This window comes from Dysidea avara, chromosome 9 (genome assembly GCF_963678975.1).
Source record: "Dysidea avara chromosome 9, odDysAvar1.4, whole genome shotgun sequence".
In the NCBI taxonomy this organism is placed as follows: Eukaryota; Metazoa; Porifera; class Demospongiae; order Dictyoceratida; family Dysideidae; genus Dysidea; species Dysidea avara.
Genome location: NC_089280.1, coordinates 16,970,395 through 16,998,279, shown reverse-complemented (window position 1 = coordinate 16,998,279; position 27,885 = coordinate 16,970,395). Strand labels below are relative to the sequence as shown.

Genomic DNA, 27,885 nt, shown 5'->3' with positions numbered 1-27,885 from the left:
CTTGACACAGTACAATAAAAATTCAACACAAAGACTATAAAGTAATTCAAAACAAAACAACATTAAGAACACAAACGATACGACAATAATATGGTTAACCGACAAAAGGTCCCAAATATTGGTGAGCAATTGTAACCTTTCCCTGTCCATTACCAGAAAGGTAGTACACTTTGCCACAGGAGAATCCTGCTGCTTGATAATCATTTCCCCACACACTAAGGCTAGAGGAGAGGACCGATGTCAATTCAATAAATTCATCTCCCAACATGTGGTGGTACAACCCCCACTCCCGACTACCTACAGTGTTGTAGACTAGTGGGTCTTCTACAGTTAATCTGGTTACAACTACGTCAAACCAAATCATTAGATTTGTCCTTGATTGAGTTAGATTACCTCCTGGCAACGAATGTGAACATACATGACAATTAAGTGATCTAAAAATCTTTCCTTTTACCTGCTTGGGGGGCCATCAGACTTATTCGGCTGCTCCCTCAGGTCCCAGTGACAGTGGATGGCCCATGCACATGTGGATGGAGTTGGGGTCGGAAAAAGTATAATAATCCCAGGATCTTCACCATCCTCTGTGCAGATACTCTGCAGCACTTTCTTCTTGTCTGTAACCTGGCATGAACAATAAACGCAATGACACCAACCCTTCATGTAAAGCAAGGGTCTGGTGAACATACCATACAGGAATTGTGCAGCTAGTTGAAAAATCAAATGGCCAATCAGAATAAAGAATTCGTGAGATCAGTACAAACATACTCATAATTACTTCTTCAAAGGCTAAGGGTTATAACTCTTGGTTATACTAAAAGGTTTCTTTAAAAAATGATGCAATAAGGGTATTGTTGAAAGATTTCTACAAACACAACTACCTTCACCAGATCCTTACAAGTCTCAGTAGTCAAGTGAGTCTAGCACTTTTATTATGCAAGACCATGTGTTGTGCAAAAAATCAATATTTTAAACCACTAGCATGGTTCATGACAACAACATAGTTAAATACTCAATTCCTCAGTTTCTTAGTACCAGTTATCCAAAATATTCTACTAGCTGAATGCCACAGTAAACAATAATGTAGCAACATTTTGCACAACAATTTCAAGGCAAAACCAACTGACACTTGGTAGCTTACACAATATTCAACAAACTGCTAAGACTGGTTATGAGAGCCATCATGAGACATGCTTTTCAACATTGACATTGTAAGGTCATACATATCTAAATACCATGAATTGCAGTTTCATTTGAAAACTGAGCTGTTTGCATGATGACATCTACAAGTTTAAATAAACATGATTACATCATGCAAACTGCTCATTTTCAAACAGAATTGAAATCTATGGTATTCACTGGTTCTGTACCAGCCTGGTTATTGATGGATTATATCTAGTGCATATTATATCAACAAGTCCCATAATAGTTGGTTATTGAATGAATTGAATTTACAAGGGACTGAACAATGCCATGGGTTAGGGGAAGTGCCATTACCTGGACTGGACAGGATTCTGGACTGAAATCAGTCTATTTCACCGTAAACTATGTATACACTCTCCCACATTTGTATATCAAAACGTGCTATAGGCAGATCTTGAAACACTCTAATTGAACGTTCAGAATTTTTGCTGCCAAAATCATTGGTACATAAACGCTAAAGTTTGCTTAGTGAGAGACTTTAAGGCATGCAGCAGTGTGGGTGATTTCCAGGAGTAATTTCCTTCACCTTTGTGATTGCTTTATTAGAGTATTTAGCTATATGTAGCTAATTGCCTGCAGCTGGCAGATCTCTCTTGTTTGGACACTGGGTCGGAAAGAAAAGATTTCAGGATTAACGATAGAAGTAACAGAAGAAATAGGTCTGGCTGCGTGAGACTATAAAGTCAGACACGTATAGCTGGAGGCAATTAGCTACTCTAATAAAGCAATCACAAAGAGTCACAGAAGGAGATTACTCATGGAAATCACCAACACCTTACAATCTCTCACTAAGCCATTAATACAAATCATAGATAGTAGTGTATTTTCCCTTTCACTATCTTTGTACAAGTACACAAAAAATTGGAATTTTCAGCTAGAGTAGGGACCATAGCACATCGATAAAAAGTGCTGAAACAAGCTGGAGTAGTGCATGATATTAAAACACAGTAAAACAATTAGAAGTTAAGTGTTATATTCCTACTGTGCATTTCTGTTATGGCCATGCATGCCGAGAAATGATGCCGCGCACCCCAGCTATATCAATCATCATCTGAAAAGTGAAGTATCCATTACGCTTGATTGTCGGCTATGTTCAACCCATTACACAATTAATATTACGAATCAAGAACTGTTCGAAAAGCATCTCTGCAATCAAAGTAGCCACTATGATAAATATAGACGATTTCCATTACAAAGAGAAGCCATCATAGTGAGGTGGATTAGCTATAAAATTGTACCTTTTAGTGATAAAAGCACCAAATTTGGCACAGAGGTAGAGGATCACCTTTCAAACAAATCTGGATATTGGGCCAGTGCAGACTACGCCCCCTTTGATAGGTTCCGCCCACTCAACCGCACCAACAAAATATTAATGTTTAATTACACAATAAACAAAGGCCCTTTGTTAAAATTTACTTGTACATTACACTCAAAACATAACAGAGCAATCAAATATTTGATACTACAGTCAGTTATTCTCAACTTTAATTAACAATTCAACAAAAATTGCTGAATTAAAATATTTATCATTATGTGCAAAAATTGTTTCTATAGAGCATTCCCCATTCATTAACTTTTGCATGCTTTCCATGCAAAATGTGTTTCAGAAACATGCACTATACACTGAACAGAAAAGGGTTCTGCTAAGAATCCTGGTTATGGACCTGTGTCTTAGTAAACATGATACAATCTTAAGGACTAATGTGAAGACACACAAACGCTGTAGCATCATCCATTGCCCAGCTATACATACTAAATTCAGGCTGTGATGTTTCGGATTGTTTCCCGCTTTGTTGGACATAGTAAGAAGAAAGCATGGAATACCTGAAAATGCACTGCCAGAGCTCACAACTGCATTGTTAATATTTTATTATACACCAAATGAACCACTGGAACATGTTACACACAATATCCAGAGGTTTGTACCCTACTGTATGACAGGACCAGTAAATGTGCAGACTATGGTTCATATAGGTCAGCTTCTGTCCATATCCAGCCCCATTTGGTGGTTCAGGAACTGCTAACAGTGACTACCTTCATACATGGCCTCCCTGACTCTCTCTGTTGTTCTAGAGTGGCCTTGATTGGTGAGATCTGCAGGTCTCTTTGTGAAAACTTTTTGTCAGGTATGTGGTCTATATAAGTCTGCTATGTACAAGAAGGATGCACTTGAATACACAACATTGCGTTTGATCACAAACTTTGAAGCCTGAAGATAACATAAAGGTTTGGGCTTTTCTGGCCAAAAATATCACTCTAAAACCAGCCTCTCAATACCTTTATAACGCTTTGGCAGTATTGGTTAGATATAACCAAGCCCAAAAGCGCCTTCAGTATGACCTGAAACACTTCTAATAGGTTGCTACAAATAAAAAAAATATTTAGTGGAATTTTCTACTGACCAATCGATGCTTTCAGACACAAGTGTAACTTGATAACAGCTAAGGCTACAAGCTTGATTTTTTCACTGTTCAACATTGCTTCAGCCCAACAGGTGCCTTTTGGCATACCGCAGTATGTACAATGTATGCTTCATGGACTTACCTGTGTCCTCCTTTGTGTCCCATTTATCTTTGCTGACAGTACAAGGTGTCAATTCACAATAGCTAGTCCCATGTATGTGGTTTCCCTAGCTATGTCTGTAATGGGAATTGTCCAGTTTTCCATTGTGTCTGGATTGATTGCAGAGGTCCTTCTCATAGTGTTCTTCATTTGTAACAGTGGGTAACAGGCTGAACATAGCTGAAAACGAAGTGTAATGGCCACTTCGCTATTTCAGTAACTGATAGTTGGGGCATGCGTTCAGATGAAAACAATAATAGCCTGGTGCCATTCTTTCTTCTAATGCATTCCAATGCAATATGCACAGGTTCACCAGTCACAATAATGTTGCAAAAAAAAAAGTAAACAAACAAGTATAAGGAAAAACGAGGAATTTTATGTTCGATCATTGAAATAAAAGTAGCAAAACAAGGGAGGTCACCTACACCTGAAGATAGACATTTGATTCCTAATTCAGTCATGGGTATAGACTGAAGTAGGGATTTAATGTCCACTAGTATGTCTTCAGGTGTAGGCAACCTCCCTTGTTTCCCTACTTTTTATTTCTATGATCCCTAAAATCAAACTTAAAATTCCTAATTTTTGTAAATAAAACATATTTGCAATTGTAATCTTATCATGTACATAAATACTCAGCCTGATAGGGTGACTTGTTAGCTTGAGCTATTATGTGCAGGGTGTCTTGTTACATACGTAGCTGAGCATTCTTAGGCTTGAGCCAATTATAGTCTATCATGTTTGAGCAGTGCTCAAAAATCAAGCCTATTATGCTCAAATTTAAAGTCAGATTATGCTCGAGAGCTGACTGTTTTACTAGAGCATTTCCCGACTGCTGTATTATAGTAAGTGCACAACTGCACTATTAGAGTATCTTGATCTTATTACTGCAAAGTGAGAATAATCAGCCAAGAAACAGTAAAATTAATAACATTACATGTTCTTCTTGAAATGATATGTAGCAATAATGTGTAGTGTGTTCTTCTTGAAATGAAATGTAGCAATAATGTGTAGTGTGCTCATATTTTTGCTGTTGTTTTGGCACATGCATTTTAATTAAAATTTCGAAAAATTTCTTATTATGCTGGCATAATACTTTTGCTAACTTATCATGCTCAAAATTATGCTGGAATAATTGGCACAAGCCTAAACATTCTACAGGATGACTTGCTATGTAACTGAATGTTCTACAGGGTGATTATTATGTAGTTGAATGTTCTACAGAGTAACTTGTTACTGAACACTTTAATAGGGTGACTTATAATGTTTGATGAATGCTCTAACAGGATGAATGCACTAACTGGAGTATCTGGGTCACACATGGTTGGTTTTCGCATTACTATAACTCAATGGTTTTTAATCTTCTGAAAAACCTTTTATGATGATTAATTTATCTACATACCAATTTTCAGCTCAATCCCTTAAGTGGTTTGTTTGGTAGGCATAACAATTAATTGTTTTTATTAACAAAACTTGATCATGTGATTATTACATACATGTTATATTTCCATGGCCTTTACATTGAAGGTGAAGGGTGGGAAACAAAGTACACAGAGGCAATGATTAAAGTCCAGACACAAAGTTACAGGGCTCCTTTGTCGCTGATATGTAGCAAAATCTTCATAGAAAATATTTGGCCAACTGAATCTTATCAAACCAGGTCCTTACCAAGGCCAGGAATTGCCATTCAAGCTCGCCACACTGCCCAGAAGACAGCTCTTAAAACCAATTTTTGAGTGGTTTGTAGGCATGCATACATTGTGCTGGAATAATTTCAGTAGTAAAAAAAATTAGGAATAATAGGGTGATTATCAGGAATGATTAATTAGAATTCGTGTACTTTTCTTGCAGTACCACAGAAAATTTCATGAAAGAGCATGCTTAAACATTGCTAGCATAAAGTCAGTACAAAGATTGAGATGGGTAGTGCCAGGAGTTTATAAGCGCCCTGGTAGTGCTAAAAGCCGGAACGGAACCAATTGGGGCGCACGCCAAGTAGAAAATCGTTTGAGACGGATTTTGCATTGTTTCCACCTGCCACACAGTGACTAGAATTGTGCTAGAGTTCATTTCCTTCTACTTGTATGCAAGCTATAAATCGCGCTCTCGAAGTTTCTATTTAATGCCCGCCATGTAGCATGTTGTGCTCTTACCAATCCATCAAATTCTGTTTAATCCTGATGTAGAATTGCTTCCTTATCATTCTAAAAGGTAAACTACTGTAGTATTTTCATGTTATAGTCGTGTCCAACTCTTTAGTAACAACGAGGATGGTTTTCTGAAGTCTGCCAGCATGGGCAATAATTTACGAGAGTTAACCACAGTGTATGTTAGTGGCTGTGAATCATATGCTTACAGTGCTTACAAAATAATAGTTTAGCAGGTTAAATGATAGTTTTTCAGCGTAGGTAATTGCAAAAGGCTTTCGTGCAGTGGGCATTAAATAGAAACTTCGAGCGAGCGATTTCTAGCATGCCTACAAGTAGAAGAAAACTAACTTCAGCACAATTCTAGTCACTACGTAATGGTAAGAAACAGTGTACAATCTGCAAAAACGACTTATTCACTTGGCGCGCGCCCCGTTCCATTCCGTTCCGGCTTTTAGCACTACCCGATTGAGATACTCTAATGGAACAGTCATTTACCCTAATAAAACAGTCACCCATGTATTATGTGACTGTTCTATTAGAGTGTCCTGATCTTTTAAGGGCTGTTTTATGCTTGCTAGTAATTCTATTTCAGCTCCAGTGCTAATCGAGGTGATAATCGTGGCCCTATAGGAAATGGGACAAACCAGTGAAGCCACATGTTGTCACCTTCATGGTACTACGTATCTGGAGATAGTACACTCATATCATACAGTATGATAGTACTGTATAGTAGGGACCACAAAGGTTTGGGCGTGGCCCATGAAAAAACATCACCCCAAAACCAGCCTCTCTTTTCCCTGAAAACGATGAGGCAGTATTGGTTAGGTAAAACTAAGCCCAAGCAAGTCTTCAGATCGACCTGAAATGCTTTCAACAAGTTGCTACAGAATTTAAAAAAAAATTTATTAAACGAAATTTTCTAGTGAGTAACTGACTGAGTAACTAACTGACTGATGCTTTCAGACAAGTGTAAGGCTATGGGCTTGATTTTTCCACTATTCAACGTTGCTTTAGCCGTACACGTGCCTTTTGGCATACACAATGCATTCTTCATGGACTTACCAGTGTCTTCCTTTGTGTCCCATTCATCTTTGCTGACAGCGAAAGGTGTTGATTTGGCAGTAGCGTGTGATGGCTTCCCTTCATAATGGAAATTGTCCATATTTGGCTACTTGGATTGCAGAGGTGCTTTTCGAACAGTTCTTGATTCATAAAAGTAACATCATGTACTAGGTCTGGTGTACATTTGACAAACATTCACCTATTTATTTGCATTCTAAATTGATTTTTTGTTGTGCCTACAGAGTAAACAGCTTATGGGAATAACTTTAAAATCAGTCTGTATATAGGTTAATCAAACCTTTTGTTGTTAAAAGAAATTGCAGTGACTGTTACAAAAAGAAACCAACGTGATGTAAAATCACAGTGTCAAAACTCTAATAGAAAAGCCACCAAGAAGTTTTGAAAGTGCTTGGAAATGAAGCCAGCACTATCGTGCAAAACAATTGAATAAATACAAGCACACAAAAAATTAGGAATTTTCAAATAGAGTAGGGATCATCGATAAAAAGTACTGAAACAAGCTGGATTAGTGCACGATATTAAATCACAGTAAAACAATAAGAAGTGTTATATCCCTACTGTGCATTTCCATTACAGTAGGGATATAACACCTGTGATTTAATATTGTGCACTACTGCTTGTTTCAGTACTTTTTATCAATGGTCCCTACTCTATTTGAAAATTCCTAATTTTTTGTGCGTAGTTGTTTGTTAACTTTTTTTGTAAAATAAAATTATTATGACTGGTGAAAAACCACACATACCGCACCAAAAGAAAGAAATGGTGCCGCGTGCCCCAGCTACCAATTATCATCTGAAAAGTGAAGTATCCATTACACCTATACACATAATATATATATTTTCAAGGCAATTGAATTATTCACTTGTGTTTTATAAATATTGTTAAGCGAGCTAAGAAAATTTAGGTCCCTGAAGTGAAGAGAAAAAAATCAAAGGCATTAAGCTGAACTTTGAAGGTGGAGGGCATTTGCAGTGTGAAGTTCCATTTGGAAATGGAACACAGAAAGAGATATGTATGCATGAAAATTGTGTTCTTTCTTTGGTATACAAGCTTTCTTGGCTGAATGGCACACTACTACGTATATTGACATTATAAAATATTTACTTCCACTTCCTTGATTATCTTCTATCATCATTTCTTCATAGCTTATTGTTTTGTGTTGTTCAACATGTTTCTCACTAGAACTGTTCTGGGTATAATCACTTTCTTCATCATCTAATAATAAACAGTCACACTTCACTGATTGTTGTCCAATACAGCTACTATCATCACATTTGTGACTATCATTGTTATCATCATTACTGTACTCTTCTTTGTGTTTTGGAAAGTTGTCTCTGTGGTGAAGTGTGTTATATAAAGGAAAAATAGTGATTATAAAGGAAAAATAGTGATTATATTTAACCAGGCATGTATCCACAACTGGCTGAAGGCCGGCTGTGGGAGCACCCCTGGTTTACTGAATATGTACCCACCCATCTACCTATATATGTACCCACCCATGTGAGCAAACCCATTTATTGGCAAAAGGGGCCAGCATGTAAGAATTGAAAGCTAAATGAAGTCTGTATTAAACTTCTGCATAGGTAAACTTTGCTTTTGAGGTGGTTTCTTCTTGGTGGCATAAAATATGGATGTGGCGACTCTCTACACTTTGTGAACAGGGCCACCAACAGGGGGGGGCAACTGGGGCATTTTGCCCTGGACCCCACTTTGTAAGGGGCCCCAAGGGGGCTTCCAGGGGCCTCATACAGTAGAGTAGTAGCTGCCCCATAGCTACTTATCCACACATAGCTACAATAAAACGAACGTACAACAGTGTAAATCTTACTTGAAGATACATAAGAAGTCTCAGTATAAGAGATACCATCCAAGCTCAATGAGATCAATAGCAATGCAGTGCAGCAGTGGCAGCAACATTACTCCTAATATATCTTACAAAGCGCCTATATAAACAGTGTGACTTCTACATAAGATTGAGTTATTCTAATAGAACAGTCACCCTATTACAGCAGTCAGGCAAATATTCAGTCATAGTAACTGTTAAAAATCAGTCTGGCATAGGGTACAAAAATTTCCTAGGTGGTATGTATTCAGCAGAAAGCTTGCTGTAAAATCAAACTTGAATACAGCAATCACCCTAATACAACAATCCAATAAACTATACTGTGATAATCACTCTCATATTTAATCTCAGAGTCTAATTTTCAAAAATTTCCTGGAGACATTTCCCCAGATCCCCTGGCTTGGCATGCTTTAAGCTTATCAGTTAGTAGCTAGCTGTTTGCTTTTAGTTGTAGTCAGCTTGTTCATGTAAAATCACTCTCATATTCAATCTCAGAGAGTCTAATTTTCCTTGGGGGGGGGGGCATGCCCCCAGACCCCACTAGGTTGGCATGAAAGCATGCTAAAACTGTCAATAAGCTTACAGTTAGTAGCCAATAAGCTTACAGTTAGTAGCTTGTAGTCTAGTAGCTAGTTAGCTAAACTTGTTCTTGTAAAATTGCTTTTATATTCAATCTTGGAGTCAAATTTTCAAACTTTTCCTGGGGGGCATGCCCCCTAGCTTGGTTTGCATGCTAAAATGGTTAATAAGCTTATCAGTTAATAGAAAGATATGTTTTAATACTTATACCATAGACTGAATCAAGGATTAAATGTCCACTAGTATATCTGCAGGTGTAGGCGACCTCCCTTGTTTCCCTACTTTTTTTTCTATAATCTCTAATCAAACTTAAAATTCCTAATTTTTGTAGGGATTTAATGTCCACTAGTATATCCACAGGTATGGGTGACCTCCTTTGTTTCACTACTTTTTATTTCTATGATCTGTAATCAAACTTATTTTTCCTTGTGCTTGTGTAATACAACATAATATAATCCATGCCAAAACAGCCAAGTACAAAAGTAGGATTTAAAAAAAGGAGTGGCCATTAAGTAATCATGTTGACAATAACGTCATTGCAGCCATTTCTTAGCTGCTATTGATTTCCCAAGATTAGCTCTTTTTATGCGTATACTTGACTTATGGGCTTTATATTTCTCTACAGGATCAACAATGATTATTAAAGAAGGAATGTTACAGTTGAAGGCTTGAAGCTATAGTTTATCATTTTTTGATAATGAATTTTATAACAGAACACTTTTTAGGCTTCTAGCATTGGTGTAGCTACCAATGAGGCAACCGAGGTAGCTGCCTCAGTAAAAATTCTCAACATCAGGCTGAGCAGGCCTGAGTTTTGGCACCCCTGATTTTCTACTCAAACGTTTATACTAGACAGCATTACTGTATCACACATAATAGAATCTATGGCTGTAGTACTAAGCAGGGCCAGAGCCTACAGTGACATGGTGCTGGACCACTTTTCAGCTACTTGAATTTGTAAAAGATCGAGATACTCTAATAGAGCAGTCATTGTAATATACTCTAATAGAGCATTCAGTACAAATTAGCCACCATTCTCATTACACTGCTTGGTCTGATATTTATGTCAATTGTATTGAATTACTTTTCAAAAGTTCCAATAAGTCAACTTCATGGCATTGCATCTAATTGATCATGCAAATCAGTTACAATAAAAAATAGCCTCCACATGTCATTTCAAAGCATATATTTTCAAACTTTTGAGCATGCGGCAATTGCCCCCAGACTCCCTAGCTTGACATGCTTAGCACATGCAGTTGAGCATCACACGAAAGAGATAATCTCTGACTTACACATCACATCAGATCAATAAAAAGTATAGTGTGCACAATTATGACCTTCCTTGCAGTCCATGGATGGCTTGACCACTCAAACTATCTCTGGAGTAATTCAGTTTTTTGTGCCAGTTGAATGCATTTAATAATTGAAGCATGGTATACTGTAGCATTAACTAAGCTGGAGTATTACTTATAACATGTAGAAAAATGCTCATAGTCTTCTGAAACAGTTGTTTCCATCCAACCAGAGAGTTAACCTGCAAATGTTGTACCACCCATACTTGAAAGGATTTGTGAATCAGTTGAGTCAGAAGCACACCCTTTCAATTAGGTCAATGTATAAACTTTGCCTCGGTAAAAAATTATTCCTGGCTATGCCACTGTTCTAGTACAACACACATATAATGTTCGAACTTAAAATTCCTAATTTTTCCTTATACTTGTTTGTTTACTTCTTTTTGTAAATTATTATGACTGGTGAACCCGCGCACACCGCATCAAAAGAAAAGATGGTTCCAGAGTTAATGATTTTGCCTGAACGCGCACCCCAGCTATCAATTATTGACTCGAAAGTGAAGTGGCCATTACGCTTCACTTTCAGCTATGTTCACCCCATTTACATAGTGCTACAAACGAAAAACAGTAGGAGAAGCACTTCTGCAAAATCAATCAAGTCACCACAAAAAGTATGGACGATTCAAACGCCATAACTATTAATTACTGACTCGAAAGTGAAGTGGCCTTTACGCTTCACTTTCAGCTATATCCAGCTTGTTTCACAGCATTACAAATGAAGAACAGTAGGAGATACGCCTCTGCAATCAATCCAGTCCCCATGGAAAATATGGACGATTTCTGTTTACAAACATAGGGAAGCCATCGTGCTATCGCGAATCAACACCTTGGGCTGTCAGCAAAAAGAAATGGGACACAAAGGAGGACAAAGGTAAGTCCATGATGTGTGCATTGTACGTACTGTGGTATGCTAAAAAGCACGTCTTGGGATGAAGCGGCATCGAACAGTAAAAAAATCAAGCCCGTAGCTTTAGCCATTATTGAGTTATGCTTGCCTGAAGGCATCAGGCAGGCAGGCAGGCAGGCAGGCAGGCAGGCAGGCAGGCAGGCAGGCAGGCAGGCAGGCAGGCAGGCAGGCAGGCAGGCAGGCAGGCAGGCAGGCAGGCAGGCAGGCAGGCAGGCAGGCAGGCAGGCAGGCAGGCAGGCAGGCAGGCAGGCAGGCAGGCAGGCAGGCAGGCAGGCAGGCAGGCAGGCAGGCAGGCAGGCAGGCAGGCAGGCAGGCAGGCAGGCAGGCAGGCAGGCAGGCAGGCAGGCAGGCAGGCAGGCAGGCAGGCAGGCAGGCAGGCAGGCAGGCAGGCAGGCAGGCAGGCAGGCAGGCAGGCAGGCAGGCAGGCAGGCAGGCAGGCAGGCAGGCAGGCAGGCAGGCAGGCAGGCAGGCAGGCAGGCAGGCAGGCAGGCAGGCAGGCAGGCAGGCAGGCAGGCAGGCAGGCAGGCAGGCAGGCAGGCAGGCAGGCAGGCAGGCAGGCAGGCAGGCAGGCAGGCAGGCAGGCAGGCAGGCAGGCAGGCAGGCAGGCAGGCAGGCAGGCAGGCAGGCAGGCAGGCAGGCAGGCAGGCAGGCAGGCAGGCAGGCAGGCAGGCAGGCAGGCAGGCAGGCAGGCAGGCAGGCAGGCAGGCAGGCAGGCAGGCAGGCAGGCAGGCAGGCAGGCAGGCAGGCAGGCAGGCAGGCAGGCAGGCAGGCAGGCAGGCAGGCAGGCAGGCAGGCAGGCAGGCAGGCAGGCAGGCAGGCAGGCAGGCAGGCAGGCAGGCAGGCAGGCAGGCAGGCAGGCAGGCAGGCAGGCAGGCAGGCAGGCAGGCAGGCAGGCAGGCAGGCAGGCAGGCAGGCAGGCAGGCAGGCAGGCAGGCAGGCAGGCAGGCAGGCAGGCAGGCAGGCAGGCAGGCAGGCAGGCAGGCAGGCAGGCAGGCAGGCAGGCAGGCAGGCAGGCAGGCAGGCAGGCAGGCAGGCAGGCAGGCAGGCAGGCAGGCAGGCAGGCAGGCAGGCAGGCAGGCAGGCAGGCAGGCAGGCAGGCAGGCAGGCAGGCAGGCAGGCAGGCAGGCAGGCAGGCAGGCAGGCAGGCAGGCAGGCAGGCAGGCAGGCAGGCAGGCAGGCAGGCAGGCAGGCAGGCAGGCAGGCAGGCAGGCAGGCAGGCAGGCAGGCAGGCAGGCAGGCAGTTAGAAAATTCCGTATTATGAAGCTGGTTTTTGGGTGATATTTTTGGCCAGAAAACCCAAACCTCCATGATCTCTAATACAGTACTACCGTATTTTGGTCTATAGCCATGATCGACTTAGGGATTAAATGTCCATCAATGTGTGTCCCAACCATCAATTACTGAGAAGCAAAGTGGCCAATATACTTTGTATTCAGCCTGTTACACAGCATTACAAATGAAGAGCAGTATGAAAAGTGTATCTGTAATCAGTCCAGTCAATACAGAAAAATTAACACTGACGATAAACATGATAGCTAGTCAGACACAGGAAGCCATGATGTTACTGTGAATCGACACCTTGAGTTGTCAGTGAAAAGAAATGATAAACAAAGGAGGACAAAGCTAAAGTCCATGATGCGTGCTTTGTATGTACTGCAATATGCTAAACAGCACCTGTTGGGTTAAAGTGACGTCTAGCAGTGAAAATATCAAGCCCATAACCTTAGCCCAGGGCTCAAAATAACAGCCTGTCATCTGTCATTTTCCAACCCAAAAGCTACAATGACAGACCAATTTAAAAATGGTCTTACATTATGACCTATCAAAATAAAAAGCAATGTGTATTTAAACTGCTTACTATTATAAAATGATGACCAACCATGTTGCATGTTGGTCTGTCATTTTGACGGATCATATTCGAGACATTATATTGAGCACTGTTAGCTGTTATCGAGTTATGCTTGTCTGAAGGCATTAGTAAGTTAGTTAAGTAGTCAGTCAGGCAGTCAGGCAGTAGAAAATTCCACTAAATAAAAAATGCAAAATTTCATAGCAACTTATTGGAGATGTTTTTGGTCACACTGAAGGCACTTTGGGGCTTGACCAATACTGCCAAGGCACCCTGTGAGGCTGGTTTTTGGTCAAATTATTTTGTGAGAATGTGCAAAAGTCCAAATATGTAGTATTACCATACTGTGTGACTCTAACATTTTAATTACCCATCTATATTATATAAAGCTGAAAAGCTGTCCGTCTGTCTGTCTATCTGGCTGTCTGCTTCATGATGCCGCTAACTCGACAACCAAAGCACATATTGACATGGGACTTTAGTGAAATTAAGTGCTCATCATCTGGCAACTCCAAGTTTGTTGTTGCAAATTGCTATGTGCTTTCGTTTGCTCTCTACAGAGCATTGAAGACATTGGTGTAGAGGAAAACTTGAGCTACATTCCTGTCAAAACCATGAACAAACAACCAAAGCGTTAGTGCATAGAACTGTTAACCCAAAGGCCCAGGGTTCGACTTCTGCCCATGACAACTTTTTTTTTCTTCTCAGTGTCACCTTTCCGTGACACACTTTTTCATATGTCAGCTATTGATGATGCTTACTCGGCAATCTTAGCACGTATCAACATGATTCACACGCGAAATAAAATGCTCACCATCTGGCTACGTCTGAAAGTTTATTGCAAGCTTTTACATGCATTCCTTCGTCTGCTATAGCATGTTGAACACCATGATGTACAGCTGCATTCCATTGTTAACCACATGATAAACAGCTCAGCTGGTAAAGCACCTCCCTGAAGTTACTGCTGTGTAGGGTGTGGGTTTGAATCCTGCCAGTGACAAAAATTTTTTTTTCCATTTTATATGCCTTTTTGGTTCATACTTTTCTAACTCAACTTTTTTCTCATAGTAAGTTCATAGCATCCAGCTATTGCATCACAGCATATGGACTGCTGGAAAAGTATACAGTAGCACATTTGATATAGGGCAGGCTGGTTGGGTGCATGCTTGTATGTCCGTGTGTTTGTCCTGTGTGTTCTATTAGAGTAAGTGCCTTCTCTTTGCAACTCCAACTCTTTGTGAGTGTCAAACCTTTGTTTGCAGTATAGCTACAACTGCTTTAAATACTCTTTGTTGACCATGTTATTACAGTACCTGCCAGTGTTGGGGGTAACACGTTACATATAATTATTACTTCTGTGGTAACTAAGTAATATAACGAAATACGCTATAAAAACAGGTAATATAACTCAAGTTACTTTACTTACAAATGTAACGCGTTACTAAGTAATATAGTTACTCTAACGAGTCTAATATTATGTAATATTATTACTACAAATAACGAAGTTACTAATCTTGTTAGTAATCCACTGAGTAACGCCTAGCCACAACAAAGTAATGAAGCCTGCTGAATGAAGCTTATTCACCAGCTTCTTACTTATAACCAAGATTTGCACATTGTCCAACGACGCAATCATGTCACGTGATAAGGTGATAGTTTCACACGTGACAGCTTAAGGCTGTGGACACTAAATAATATATTATTATAGTTACTTTATTTTTTGGGTAATATGTAACTGTAACTAAATAGTTCTGTTGCAAGTAATATGTAATATCTAACTAGCTACAGTTACTGTTAAAAAGTAACTGTCCCAACACTGGTGCCTGCATGATAGGACAGCACCACATAATTTGCACATGTCTTGATAATTATTGGTTTAGCTTACATGCAATTCTGCTGTTTAGTTAACCCCATGTTCACATCACTTTAACTAATAGGCTTGCATGATGATGGAATAAAGTTCATGCAAAGGATATCACCATGCATGCTACTTTAGGACATGATCTTTAATGTCCTAATGCATCGATACATGTTATTGTGGTTAATGTGAAAATGTGAAATGGTCCTGTACGTAGGGCAGGTACCAATGCTAGTTACATATATAATGTTAACCAATGACTTACAATGATTTAAGGAATTTCAATTTCTCTGAAAGGAAATTTTTTAGGTTTAAATTGGGAGATTAAAAGTGGTGGCTACAACTTTCATCAATGCAGCCCATCCAGCATTTCTTGACCACCCCAAGGCCACACTTTTAATCCTTTTATCACAGCTTGTCTGTTTTTGCATGAATTATAATTTTCATGTATTACATTCTAACACATTACCAATGACTTACAATGATTTAAGGAATTTCAATTTCTCTGCAAGGAGATTTCTTTCATCTTTCAATGCTGATAAACAATTTTCATTTTCTTCGGCAATACATTTTAGTTTCTATAAATAGTAAAGTTTATTGATACATATATAACAACACTAAATTGTAATAGGAACTTATAACTATTATTTATGTCTTGTAATACTTGGATACTATGTGCATAATATACTTTGATATTTGGAAGATAATGAGGTCTTTAAAATCCACAAAGAGACCTGCTATCTGGTCCTTAAAATGGTTAGAGATCTGCTAGCAGAAAGACCTCAAGCATTACAAATTTCACTTTTCATCATTGATTTGCTATGCTCTTTTCCAAGCATATTGTATGCTAATAGCCCATAGTGTGGGCAACCAGTCACCCAAGCCAATACGAGTTCAACCACTCCATTCATTTTATAAGCATGCCTAAAATAATTAGATTATGAGAAGTAGAGTATAATGTTGTAGCTAAGCTCATTATGATGAACGGACAAGTCCAGATATATCATGGAAAATTCTGTTTAATGCTCATCTGTGTTTTCTAAAGAGTTTTTAAGCCTATTTTGACTTCTATTAAACTATAGGTGGACTTTACCAAATACCCAAATGGGTATGCTTTCTTGTAGAATGAGTGTTATCTGTAATGTGGGTGTGGTCCACATTGAAAATCGTGCCTGGTCTTCGTACTGCTGTGGCGCCATAAGTCAGCAATAACTTGTGACAACGCATTGCCATTATAATCCACTCAAGTCAACATTTTTATCACTATCACTGATCTCCCACTGTGAGCAGTGACAAGGTGCAAGATTTGATTTCTTCAGATTTTCAACAAAGTGTTAGGGATTCCCACATAGCTATGTTGTAATAGCTACCATCATTCATATATCTTGCTTCACTACTTTTTATTGCTGGAATCCTACTTCATTTTAACATTTTTGTTGTCGTGGTCCAAATGAGATTGTTTTATAAGTGCAGTTACGCAAATGTTCATTGGAATCCTAAAAGGCACATGCCGGATGTCAGGTAAGTAGTGTGGCATAAAATGGTGACTTTACAATGCTTCTAGCCTTGTGGATGTGGTGAGTGAGTGAGTGAATTGACATTTAAAAAATTCTATATTCAACCTTCTGTAAGTGTTTTCTTGATTTTAATGCTGGATTTGATGCTAGATGCACTAGATTTTTCCTTAAAGATGCTTTTGGTCATGTATGATTGATGGTTTTTAATTGTGGTGGGTGCCATTCATTTTAGGAGGAACCCTATTAAACACTATACTGTTTGATACTAAACTGCATTATACAAGTTGTCAGGAAGAGCAATATTGCTTGGTTACATTACGTCAATAAGTATACAGGAAAGTACATGTGGTCGATAGTAGGTAACAGAGTCCAGTGATCAATAATTTGGTATTTTGCATGTCTATTGTACAGTGCATTAAAAATGATCCACAAAAATGGGACCAGTGTCATAAGATAGCACAAAGAATGCTGGTGGAACAGGAAGCTAGCTCTGTCCTAGAAGCCATACAATAATCACACAACAATCTTTCTAGTGACTGCACTGCAACATTGAAGTCATCCATTTTGTAGTTAATCCCTAAAAGCATAATTTTATTTCTGCTCAGTTCTGGCACGTGATATCTATTGTTCAAATATTCAAACTGGAGTCCATGCTGTGAGAAGTTGAAACAGTACAAGAATGACATTACATGATGGGAAAGCAAAGGCGGCAACAGATATAGATAGTGGTCTCATTGTAGTGTATGAGTATATGGGAGCTGCTGACTACCGATGATTATACCAATTGATAGATGGTATTAGCACTTTGGTCAAGTTAATCCATCCAGACACTAGACATACAGGGATTCTGAAAATGAAAGTTGAAAGAGATTAATGCAGTGTAGATGTATACTTTTTTGGGGGGGAGGGGGGAATATCTGAAAGTGCGGACATATCAGTGCTCCTTCAAAGTATGATGTCAGTTTATGGATAACAACTTTTAATGTGATAATCCTTGTAGTGTCCAGTGTTGTATATATAGGCAGTGATTCTGTACACATGCACAGTGTGTATAAGGTGTTGACCAATTATAGTCTGCCACATTGTACTGAGTATATATACAATGGTGACAAGGATGGCCCATGGTATGATTCACAAGTTAAATAGGAGCCAGTAGAGGATTTTCATGAGTGGTTTGAGTTTTGTTGAGAGGCCAATAACCTCCAAAAGTTCACTCAAGGGAGTAGGGTGCACCAACACCTTTAGTTTGTTTCTTAGCCAAGAGCATTAAAAACATGGCTTCCTTACTGTTGTCTCCTTCACTGGATGCCATATTGAAACATCTCGCCAGCCATTATCAACCAAAAATGATCGAAATTTCTGAGAGGTTCAAGAGGAACCAACTCAAGGAGTCAGTGGCCGAGTTCGTAGCTAAACTGCAAATTTTAGCGAAGACATATACTTTTGGCACCCACTTAGAGAACACCATTTTTGACTGATTTATGTGTGACCTGAGATTCTAAATGCAAGCAGGACTTGTTGTGTGAGGCTGAGATTAGGAATCCCACCACTTGCAGCTGCATGAATGCAACATTGAGCATTGGTGTTAAGTGCTTACCAGTACCAAATCCAGTACACCTCAGGCAAAAATAATTACTTAGCAGACTACCTATTGTGCTTATCCAGCCATCATGAAAACTGTGATAGAGCTGAGAAAGTACATGTTGTTGTGACAAAGCAACTTCCACTGGTGGCCTCCCAAATTGCAAAAGCCACAGAGCGTGACAGTGTTTTGTAACAAGATAAACAGAAGACCTTTATACTAGTGGACATTTAATCCCTAAATGTCCAGTAGTATATTGATCTTCAGGTGTAGGTGATCTCTCTTGTTTCACTACTTTCTTTTTTCTTGAACTTGTAGCCCTATAGCTACAGTACTGCCTACACACCTGTACACCTACTGCATGTGCTTGCTGCATGTATTGTTATATCACATAGTTATGTGACATTTAGGGATTAAATGTCCACTAGTATGTCTTCAGGTATAAGCGACCTCCTTTGTTTCATTACTTTTTATTTCTGTGATCCCTAATCAAACTTAAAATTCTTAATTTTTCCTTGTTTACTTTTTGTAACATTTTTATGAATCTGTGCATACTGCTTTAAAAGAAAGAATAGTGTCAGAGTTAATGTTTTCGTCTGAACATACACCCCAACTATCAGTTATGTGAAGTGGCCATTATGCTTTGTTTTCAGCTGGGAAGACATCACATGCTAACCATGAATTGACACCTTGTACTGTCAGCAAAGAGAAATGGGACACAAAGGTAATAAGTCCATGATGTGTGCATTGTACATACTGCGGTACGCCAAAAGGCACCTGTTGGGCTGAAGTGGTGTCTAACAGTGAAAAAATCAAGCCTTAGCCATTATCGTGTCTGAAGGCATCAGTCAGTCAATCAGTCAGCAGAAAATTCCACTGAATAAAATAATTAATTTTGTAGCAACCTATTGGAAGCATTTAGGTTGTACTGAAAGCATTTTTGGGCTTGGTTATACCTAACCAATACTGCCAAGGCACCATGAAAGTATTGTGAGGCTGGTTTCTGATCAACATTTTTTGCGAGAAAGTACAAACCATGATCCCTAATATACAGTACTACTGTACCGTATGATTAGCTAGTGATAATACACTTCACAACACCTTTATATAAATGCATGTTTGAACTGAGCTATAAGAACCCTATCAATGTGTAGTCTCGTGCTCAGCTGGGCTCGCGCTAATGCACAAACTCTGTCTGATGGTGACAACACTTCAGTGTCTTGGGCCCAGAAATACAATCCAGCCATATTGGCTAGCCAATCAGAATCGATGGGTCGCACAATTGCATGAATGTATTGGAAGTAGATGAAAAAGCAGACGATTTAAAGATGTTTATTAGAAGTTATTCACCTAGGTTGTTCAAGACATTTGTTTTCAAGTTATGTTTTCCGATCTCACCTCATAAGACTGAAGAATCGTGGCTCGACGGTTCACCAGAAATGAAATGCTATCCTCTACTAATACAATAAATGAAAGAGATCGTATCTAGTAAACGCTCTATTCTGAATTTTACTTTATTTTCGAATGGTTTTTCACTGTTTTTAAATGATTATGCAACTCCTGGCCAGCCAATATTTTGGCTGGATGTCATTTCTGGGCCCAAGAAATTGGAGCATTGTCACCAGACGGTGTTTGTGTATTAGCACGAGCCCAGCTGGGCATGAGACTAATCAATGTGACCCTGCAAATTGGGGCATAAGGAGTGTGTGGGGCCAAAGTTAGTCATCACCAATCAGCCGCAACTAATTTTGAAAATGAATACCCATGCAGACACATAAGTGATCTGCCACAGGCTTCTATTCTAGATAGTAACCTCATTAAGCCTCCGAACATATCAAAGGAGATTATTCTAAGTTGAATGATGATGTCTGAGATGCATTTGGCAGGTAACAATAACAAGGTCCTCTGGTGGCTATCCTACACAAGGACGTCACTAACACACACAAACTAAAATTTTATTGCAACAATGACTGTACGTAGGCTGCAACAACCTTAAATTACTGTGGTCAATATAACATGTAACCACTAATCCTGTGCCCAAAACAGCCCAGCTGTAAAAAAAGGCGAGGCCAAGAATGCACAAGTACATGTTCATGGAGTAACTACAACCAAAAGACATGATATCAAAATCTGGCCAAGAAAGCATTTACAGTATAAGCACTTTTATGCATTCGTTTTCTATATGCTTCACATTATCACATCCAGCTAGCTGTACATGTGTGCTTACAATATAAACAATACTACTGAGACGATAAAAGATGATTACACTGCATTGTTACCAAAATTAATTTAACTAAAAATTTACAATTGGTTTCTACTTGGCCATCTTTTTGCACTGTATATTAAAATAAAAAGATGGCCAAGTAGAAACCAATTGTAAATTTTTAGTTAAATTAATTTTGGTAACAATGTAGTGTAATCATCTTTTGTCGTCTCAGTAGTATTGTTTATATTGCAAGCACACATGTACAGCTAGCTGGATGTCGAGATAATGTGAAGCATATAGAAAACGAATGCATAAAAGTGCTTATACTGTAAATGCTTTCTTGGCCAGATTTTGATATCATGTCTTTTGGTTGTAGTTACTCCATGAACATGTACTTGTGCATTCTTGGCCTCGCCTTTTTTTACAGCTGGGCTGTTTTTGGCACAGGATATCACTACTTTTTGTTGAATGGAGAACATACAGTTACTGAAGATTGGCTATTATATTACATAGGAGACACTGCATGCATGCATAATAACAGCTTCAGTATCAGATTAGCTAGCTAAATCAGTAGCAAAAGTTTCAAGTTCAGTGTTTAGAAGCGCTACTAAAAGTGACTTGCTAAGAGAAAACTTGTTCAAACCATTCAAATTTCTCTCAAGGACTCACATGATATTTTGTGTGATGTTTCACGTGAAAATAAGAACCGGAAAGTGACAAAGTCAAGGCTACCATCTTAATGGTTCTTCCTGAAGCGGTGGGTTGGTGATATAACTAGTCTCTGTGCGTAACAAGTGGAGGCGAATCGGCTGCGAGTTGTTGCTGCATGTATGCCTCGGAATGGACATGAAGGCGCTGAATGCATCACACTATTCTCCCAGCGAATTGCCGAGTAAGTTCGTGTATAAGTTATTGTAAACGGATATATAACTGCCGTCATAACTTTAGACAGGAATCCCCCATGCCATAGTAGCTTCCTGGGATTATATATCTATGCTTTTGTAGGCCAGATCCTTGCAGCTGGCTTGTTCTAGCAGCTGTGTGGGTCAGATCGCAAACAAGTTGAGCTGAACCCTAGTGAGAAAACAGCTAAAAATGAAAGAAGATTTTTTCTCAACATTTCAACCAACCAGATGGTTGGGTGGAGCAGACAAATGCTTCCATCAACAGTTCAGGAAAGGCTATAAGGCTATGTACTTTTATGGCTTCCTCTAATGTATGGTGAAATCTTTGGCTATAAATAATGTGTCAGGCATTTGAATGATTAGCAAGTAAGTCAATACTACAAAACTAAAAAGTTAATATTTTTGAGGGCTCAGCTCAATGCGTACATACAGTATACCATAATTACTATGCATCAATCGATCGATGTGATGATAATATGTGCAGATCTGAGACAACCATGGACCCTACTATATAGTAACTGGGTAGATATATAGAGTTATGTATACTCTGATATAATTGTTGAGTGTTGTAGTTTGCCAATGGTCGAAGCTAAATTAACCATTTTAGATAGCTTTTTGTGTTGCTGAAGGTGTCAGGCAAATTCCAGTTAGAGCCAGGCAATAAAAGATTATTTTTCAAGACAGGAGAGGAACATGCTTAGGCCCGCAAGGTACAGGCTTAATCTATTTACCCCTGTAATGCATCTATCAATGTATTGCCCCACTACCCCTCCCTTCGGGCATATATGGTGCTATAGTGGGCACAACCGAATGTTAAATGCCCCATGGTAGGGCAAACCTATTGTGTCAAATCCCCACCCATTGGCTCCAGTTGCAACGTGGGGATTTACTCGGGATTTGACATAGCGTAGAAAAAATACTTGGGTGCTTATTGAATGATTGTCCCCCATAGTGGGGCAGCAGTTTCATGTCAATTCCCCTTGTAAAGCCCCACTTACATCCAAGGGGGGGGTGGTTGGGCAACACATTGGTAGGTGCATAATGAGTTTGCATCATAAACCTTGCATTAAAATTTAGGCTGTCTTGGTTTTGTTGTGCTTATAGCAGCTAATGTGCTTATTCTCAAACAAGGACTGGAGAAACTACAAATTGTCTTCTACCTTTACCTATCAACTAGATCACTGCTGGTTATAAAATTTCCTTTGCTGTTGTAACTTGTTTACCATTATGCTATAATCGTTAGTCCCTCCTAGTTTATATGTCTCCTAGCAACAAAAATTGTTATGTCAACAATGTAGCATAGGTGAGAACCACAAAACAAGCCAAGTAATATATTACAAAATTGGTCATCAACTGCTACCAGCTTCAGTATGCTGAATAATACATCTTGGGAATGGCTATGTGGGATGCCCACTTTAATGTATATAAAATGATGTGATGCTCATGTTGTATAGGTGTTAGTCACACTGTTTTATTTGCTGTCTCCTCCCACACAAGACCTGCCTCAATCTGATCAACCCAAGGAACCTAAGTAGGACCTCCTGACCATAAAGACTTTTGTAAAGTACACTGGTTGAAGTCCAACTACAACATGTGGTGAGTACGTATAATTGGAATGTTGGTGTATGTGTGTAGTGCATATTAGTTGTGGGACAATGGCAGGGTCCTGGATTTTAAGAACTGGCCCAGACACATACTCAGCTTGAATAAGAATATGTACACACATATGCTACACAGACACTATACATATTTGACATGTTAGTCTGACTATACGATTACATGTTTTTAGTTAGCTGTGCCTTACCATATACTGTATCCCTTTCTGTATATGCAGGGTGGATACTGATGTTGTGACTGTTGGTGGGTGAGTTTATGGTCAATGGACAAACCACACAAATGGTGAAGAAAAAATAATATGTGGTACCAAGACCCCACTACTATATTATGAACTCTTGGTGGTACTTCATAGCCAAACACTAGTGTATCTGGTTTCTTGTGCTATTGTAGTCATTTTTCTTTAATTTTATGGGATCATCATAATGTAAATGTTTACTATTACAATATATCATGCTATCATTAAAGAGTTTCTATAATAGACGCTTTGCAAAACCACGCCTTCCTTTAAAAACCATAGTAACTGAGCCGCTGCCATTTTCATTGGGGCCAGTGTACATAACGGCGTATGGCATATTCGTTCATACTGCTTCGCAGCACCGCTGTTTAGTTCCTTTTGGAAAAGGAGAAGTGTGTTTTTGGGAAATGATGAAGTGTTGGGTGAACTGAGCTTGGAAATTGACACCCAGCTGCTGCTTTTGGAGAATTGAAAATCTGGCCATTGTGAAGAAAGTCGTTTCGATTAAAAGTTTCACTCTCCTCCACTTTGTTATTAGACAGAAGTAGTGAAAACTTACTGTGAGTGTAATATACAGCTCACAAATACTGTCTTCTGGTATTCATTGTGTAGATTCAAGCCCCCCAAGCTGGTCACACTGGACCATGACTTACCCTCGCCACTAGTACTAGCCAGAATATTGAAATGATTACTCTGTTGTACTTGATGGAAATAGGAAAAGCCAGGAGCACAATACATTAAGTTTGACAAGAGACTATCCAGAAAAGAGGAAGGGCTACATCTTAAGTTATATATTCAAAGCAGAGCTCAAAATAACAGTCTGTCATCTGTCATTTTCTGGCCCAAAAGCCACAATGACCGACCAAATTAAAAGTGGTCTGACATTACCTATCAAAATAAGCTTTTAAAAGGCATTAATATGTAAACTGGTTACTATTATGTACCAAAGGCCGACCATATTGTATGTTGATCTGTCATTTTGACAGATCATGTAAGAGACCTCATATTGAGCACTGCAAAGTGAAGTGTAAGCTGTTAGTGTATAGTGTGGTGAGTATACATACCCCTCTTGCTCTCACTTATCTGAAGATAGCATGGTGTATCAAGTATGGCAGAGACAAGACGTAGTGTGGTACATCAGTAGACACACCACTAGTGCTTGAGGATATGATTTTTACACAATTTCTATACTCGTCATCAGTTTTAGTTGTGTCATCATTACGCATATGGCTATCTCTGTACACTCACAAGAGTACTACTAGCTATGTTACACAAAGTATATGAAAAGAAGTGAATGACTAACTACTTTATGTGTTATAGAAACAATTGATAATTCCACAGCAGCTACATGAAATGAGGATGGAATATTGGACGGTGCTGTTGTTTGCAATATCACTGCTTGTGCTGCTGACACATCTTTGTAGATCCCCAGATACTGTTTTCAAACAACTTACAAGCTGATAATCCAAACTGTATGCAACATTATGCATAATTATATACAAACTTTTCAGATATTAATTTGATTTTTCGTTCAAAAGATGTATGCATATACTGGTATGTGGAACAGAGGTCTTGGTGAGCCACATTGCTTGCATGGCAATGAATTCTCTTGTTTCTGCAATTGAAAATACACAATGTGTATGGTACACACCTTGCAGAGCAGTGCTTTTATGTATTCATTCACCTACTGAGGATACTGTCTTCTCAGTTCAGGTATGTGGAACTGAGATCTTGGTGAGCCACATTGCTGCATGGCAATAGTTCTCTCATTTCTGCTATTACACTCCTTGCAGAGCAGTGAGTGCTTTTATGTATTCATTCACCTATTGAGGATACTGTCTAACTATTCTTCAGTGATGTCTGTAGCAGCTGAGAACACAGTATATACCAACACTGTCGGCTTGTACTAACTAGCAGTCTGCGCCCTGTTTAACCCTGATAATCAGCTGCATCTAATCAGAAACACTAATTTTAAAGCTCTGAACACTCCCATAGTCTGTTGTTTAACAATACTACTCTGCTTGAGGTGCTGTCAACATCGAACTTCAATGCTGCGCAATCGCAATTATTCATACAGGCCCCAATGAAAATGGCGGCTGGTTGGTTACCATAGTTTTTAAAAACTGGGCGTGGTTTTGCAAAGCGTCTATTGTGAGTGGTTGCATGAGGGTCTACAAAGTGCTGTGACTGAAAGGTGATGTGCTGATGCTGGCTTTTTAAGTCAACACTGAAGTTTCACAGGTACTGAAGGACTGGGGCGGGATTAAAGGCGTGCACAGGTAATGTAGCAGTAAACTACTTCAACTGTATCACTACAGCGGGTTTGAAACATCTGGCTATAGCTATGTACGGCCCTGCATGGGCCGGAGTCATGCTGATGAGTCAGTGGAGGCATACCGTGGCAAAATTAAAACAAATCAGTGACTGCTCACAATTAAACCAAGAGTTGACAGCACAGTGTCTATCAAATCAGCCAGCTCGCTATGGCTAATGACCTTGCCCACTTCCACACTGCTTGGGTTTGGGAATTGAGGCGGGCGCCTCACACCTTGACGTCATGGCGGCAAGTTTGAATCTTCAAAGAGCACAAAAGCGATCTCATAAACTAACAAACAACTTTTAGCGAAATTAAATGTACAGATACATTGTGTAAAAAGCCCCTGATAGCTGCAGCCTTTTTACAATACGACTTCATGAAAATTACTTCAATGGGATGCAATGACGAAGAAAATGAAAAAAAGAACGATGCACATTTGAATAAATAATTTAATTAATGCATGGTAAATGGGTGGGCGATGGAACAAACTACTCCAACAATTCGCCTGACTTTTCATGTGGTAGTTACTCATTATACAAAGGTTACATGCCCCTGGTTTCAAGGTGGAATCTTTTAGTAAGCCTGAGATTTCGCCATGCGGATTTTAAAAGATTGCATAATCGATCCCTCATGTAAAATGACTCACAGTAGTGGTCGCGTGTTTATTATTATTGTGGGCGCGTGCTTTGTGCTTCTTGGCCTTGCGACTCACTACCGTGAGTCTTGATATCATTTCTCCCACTGCTATTTTGTGTTGTGGTCTAACCTTTATCTCATCTATTGCAGTACACAGGATAGTTCTTAGAACTGGCTTTTGGTGTGTGTAGGGTTGGAGCTCCTGGTAAAGTGCCAGCTGTGCTTGTTTTAAACTTCTTCGTCTAATAGTATAACAACTTAATCACATTTAGTGTATAACCACAGATTACATCTACCTTTTCTTTTCTTTGGCATTATGTACCATCTTAGCATGGGAAACAGATTTGGTACTGTGAAACTCAAGTTCAGGAAGGTGACCAGAAGCATCATTATCATCATCTGAATCTTCATTATCTTTAATTAATGGATTTTCTACTCTCTTAATATCCACAGCATAAGCATCCACTTCCAATGAGTCAACAGCAGTGGGAGCTTGGGCTTTAGGTAATTTTCTTTTTTTTGTTTCTTAAACCAACTCAGATACAACCATTCAATGAGTTATTACCTACAGAGAGCATAACCACATGTAATCAGTACTTCCCTTTGTATATACTCTAATATAATAATCATACTCAAGTTGGTATAATAGAACTAATCACTATTTCACAGACTCTATATAGTACTTGGGAAGATTCTCTAGTGAATAAAAATGAGAAACTTGTATTAGTCTAATTACAAAACAGACAATGTATTAAATGCCTGCAAACTGATAGGTAGGAAGTAAACAATATGGAATTCAGCAAGTCACAAATGGTTTTGGTATATACTACACAATTTCCACATCCTCCATCAACTTTTTTTTGTCACCAAGATGATGTAGCTATCAGTAAAGCTGTTCTGTCACCATCACAAAGTCTACAATTTGCCATTCAACAAACAAAAGCATTCAAACCCTTATGGCACCTCAGTAGATATCATGGTAATAAAATAATAATAAAGATATCTCAACAGATGGGGGAGTATACCCAAGTGTTAGCAACCAATATTACTCCATAATGTTGCTATTTGATTTTAAGAAAAGCATCTCATTTACCAAAACAATACAATTAGAGGTTTATTATTTCAAATTATGTGTAGTGTGGTTTGTATGATGGTTCTGAGAGAAAGAAAGGTAACTCCACACTACTATCCCTGTAAATAACATTCATACATTTCAGACACATTCTAAGACAGCCACCATCATTTGAGTAAACCACCAGCATAAAACACAAAGGTAGGGTACAGCTGAAATGTAACGTCGTATCGCAAGAGTGTGAGTGATTAAAAAATGAGCTAATTAAAGAGTGTGGCTTCTGTTTTGCTCGCGAGTATTCATCCCATTTCATTTAAGATGAATACTTGCAAGCAAAACTGGTGCCACGCCCTTTAATTAACTTTTTTTAATTGCTTGCACTCTCGCGAGATGACGTTACGTACCATACATGCTCAT

At 39.4% G+C, this 27,885-nt stretch overlaps 1 protein-coding gene across 1 annotated transcript; it reads right to left on the bottom strand.

Annotated features, from left to right (window-relative positions):
- Window positions 1-27,885, bottom strand: LOC136266463 (uncharacterized). Its single transcript, XM_066061478.1, has 7 exons — window positions 27,873-27,885; window positions 26,693-26,921; window positions 26,527-26,638; window positions 15,862-15,959; window positions 8,097-8,326; window positions 455-621; window positions 1-396 (listed from the first exon to the last, which is right to left on the bottom strand). Exons 1-6 carry the CDS (start codon window positions 27,883-27,885, stop codon window positions 572-574), a joined length of 732 nt encoding a protein of 243 aa, XP_065917550.1. The 3' UTR covers window positions 1-396; window positions 455-571.

What these genes read in the sequence shown, in the direction of transcription:
- LOC136266463 (XM_066061478.1), bottom strand. An exon ending in AATGCCAAAGAAAAGAAAAG is followed by an intron (nt 26,639 to 26,692) that starts GTAGATGTAATC and finishes TTATACTATTAG; the next exon opens with ACGAAGAAGTTTAAAACAAG. An exon ending in TTGAAATTCCTTAAATCATT is followed by an intron (nt 8,327 to 15,861) that starts GTAAGTCATTGG and finishes ACTTCACCACAG; the next exon opens with AGACAACTTTCCAAAACACA.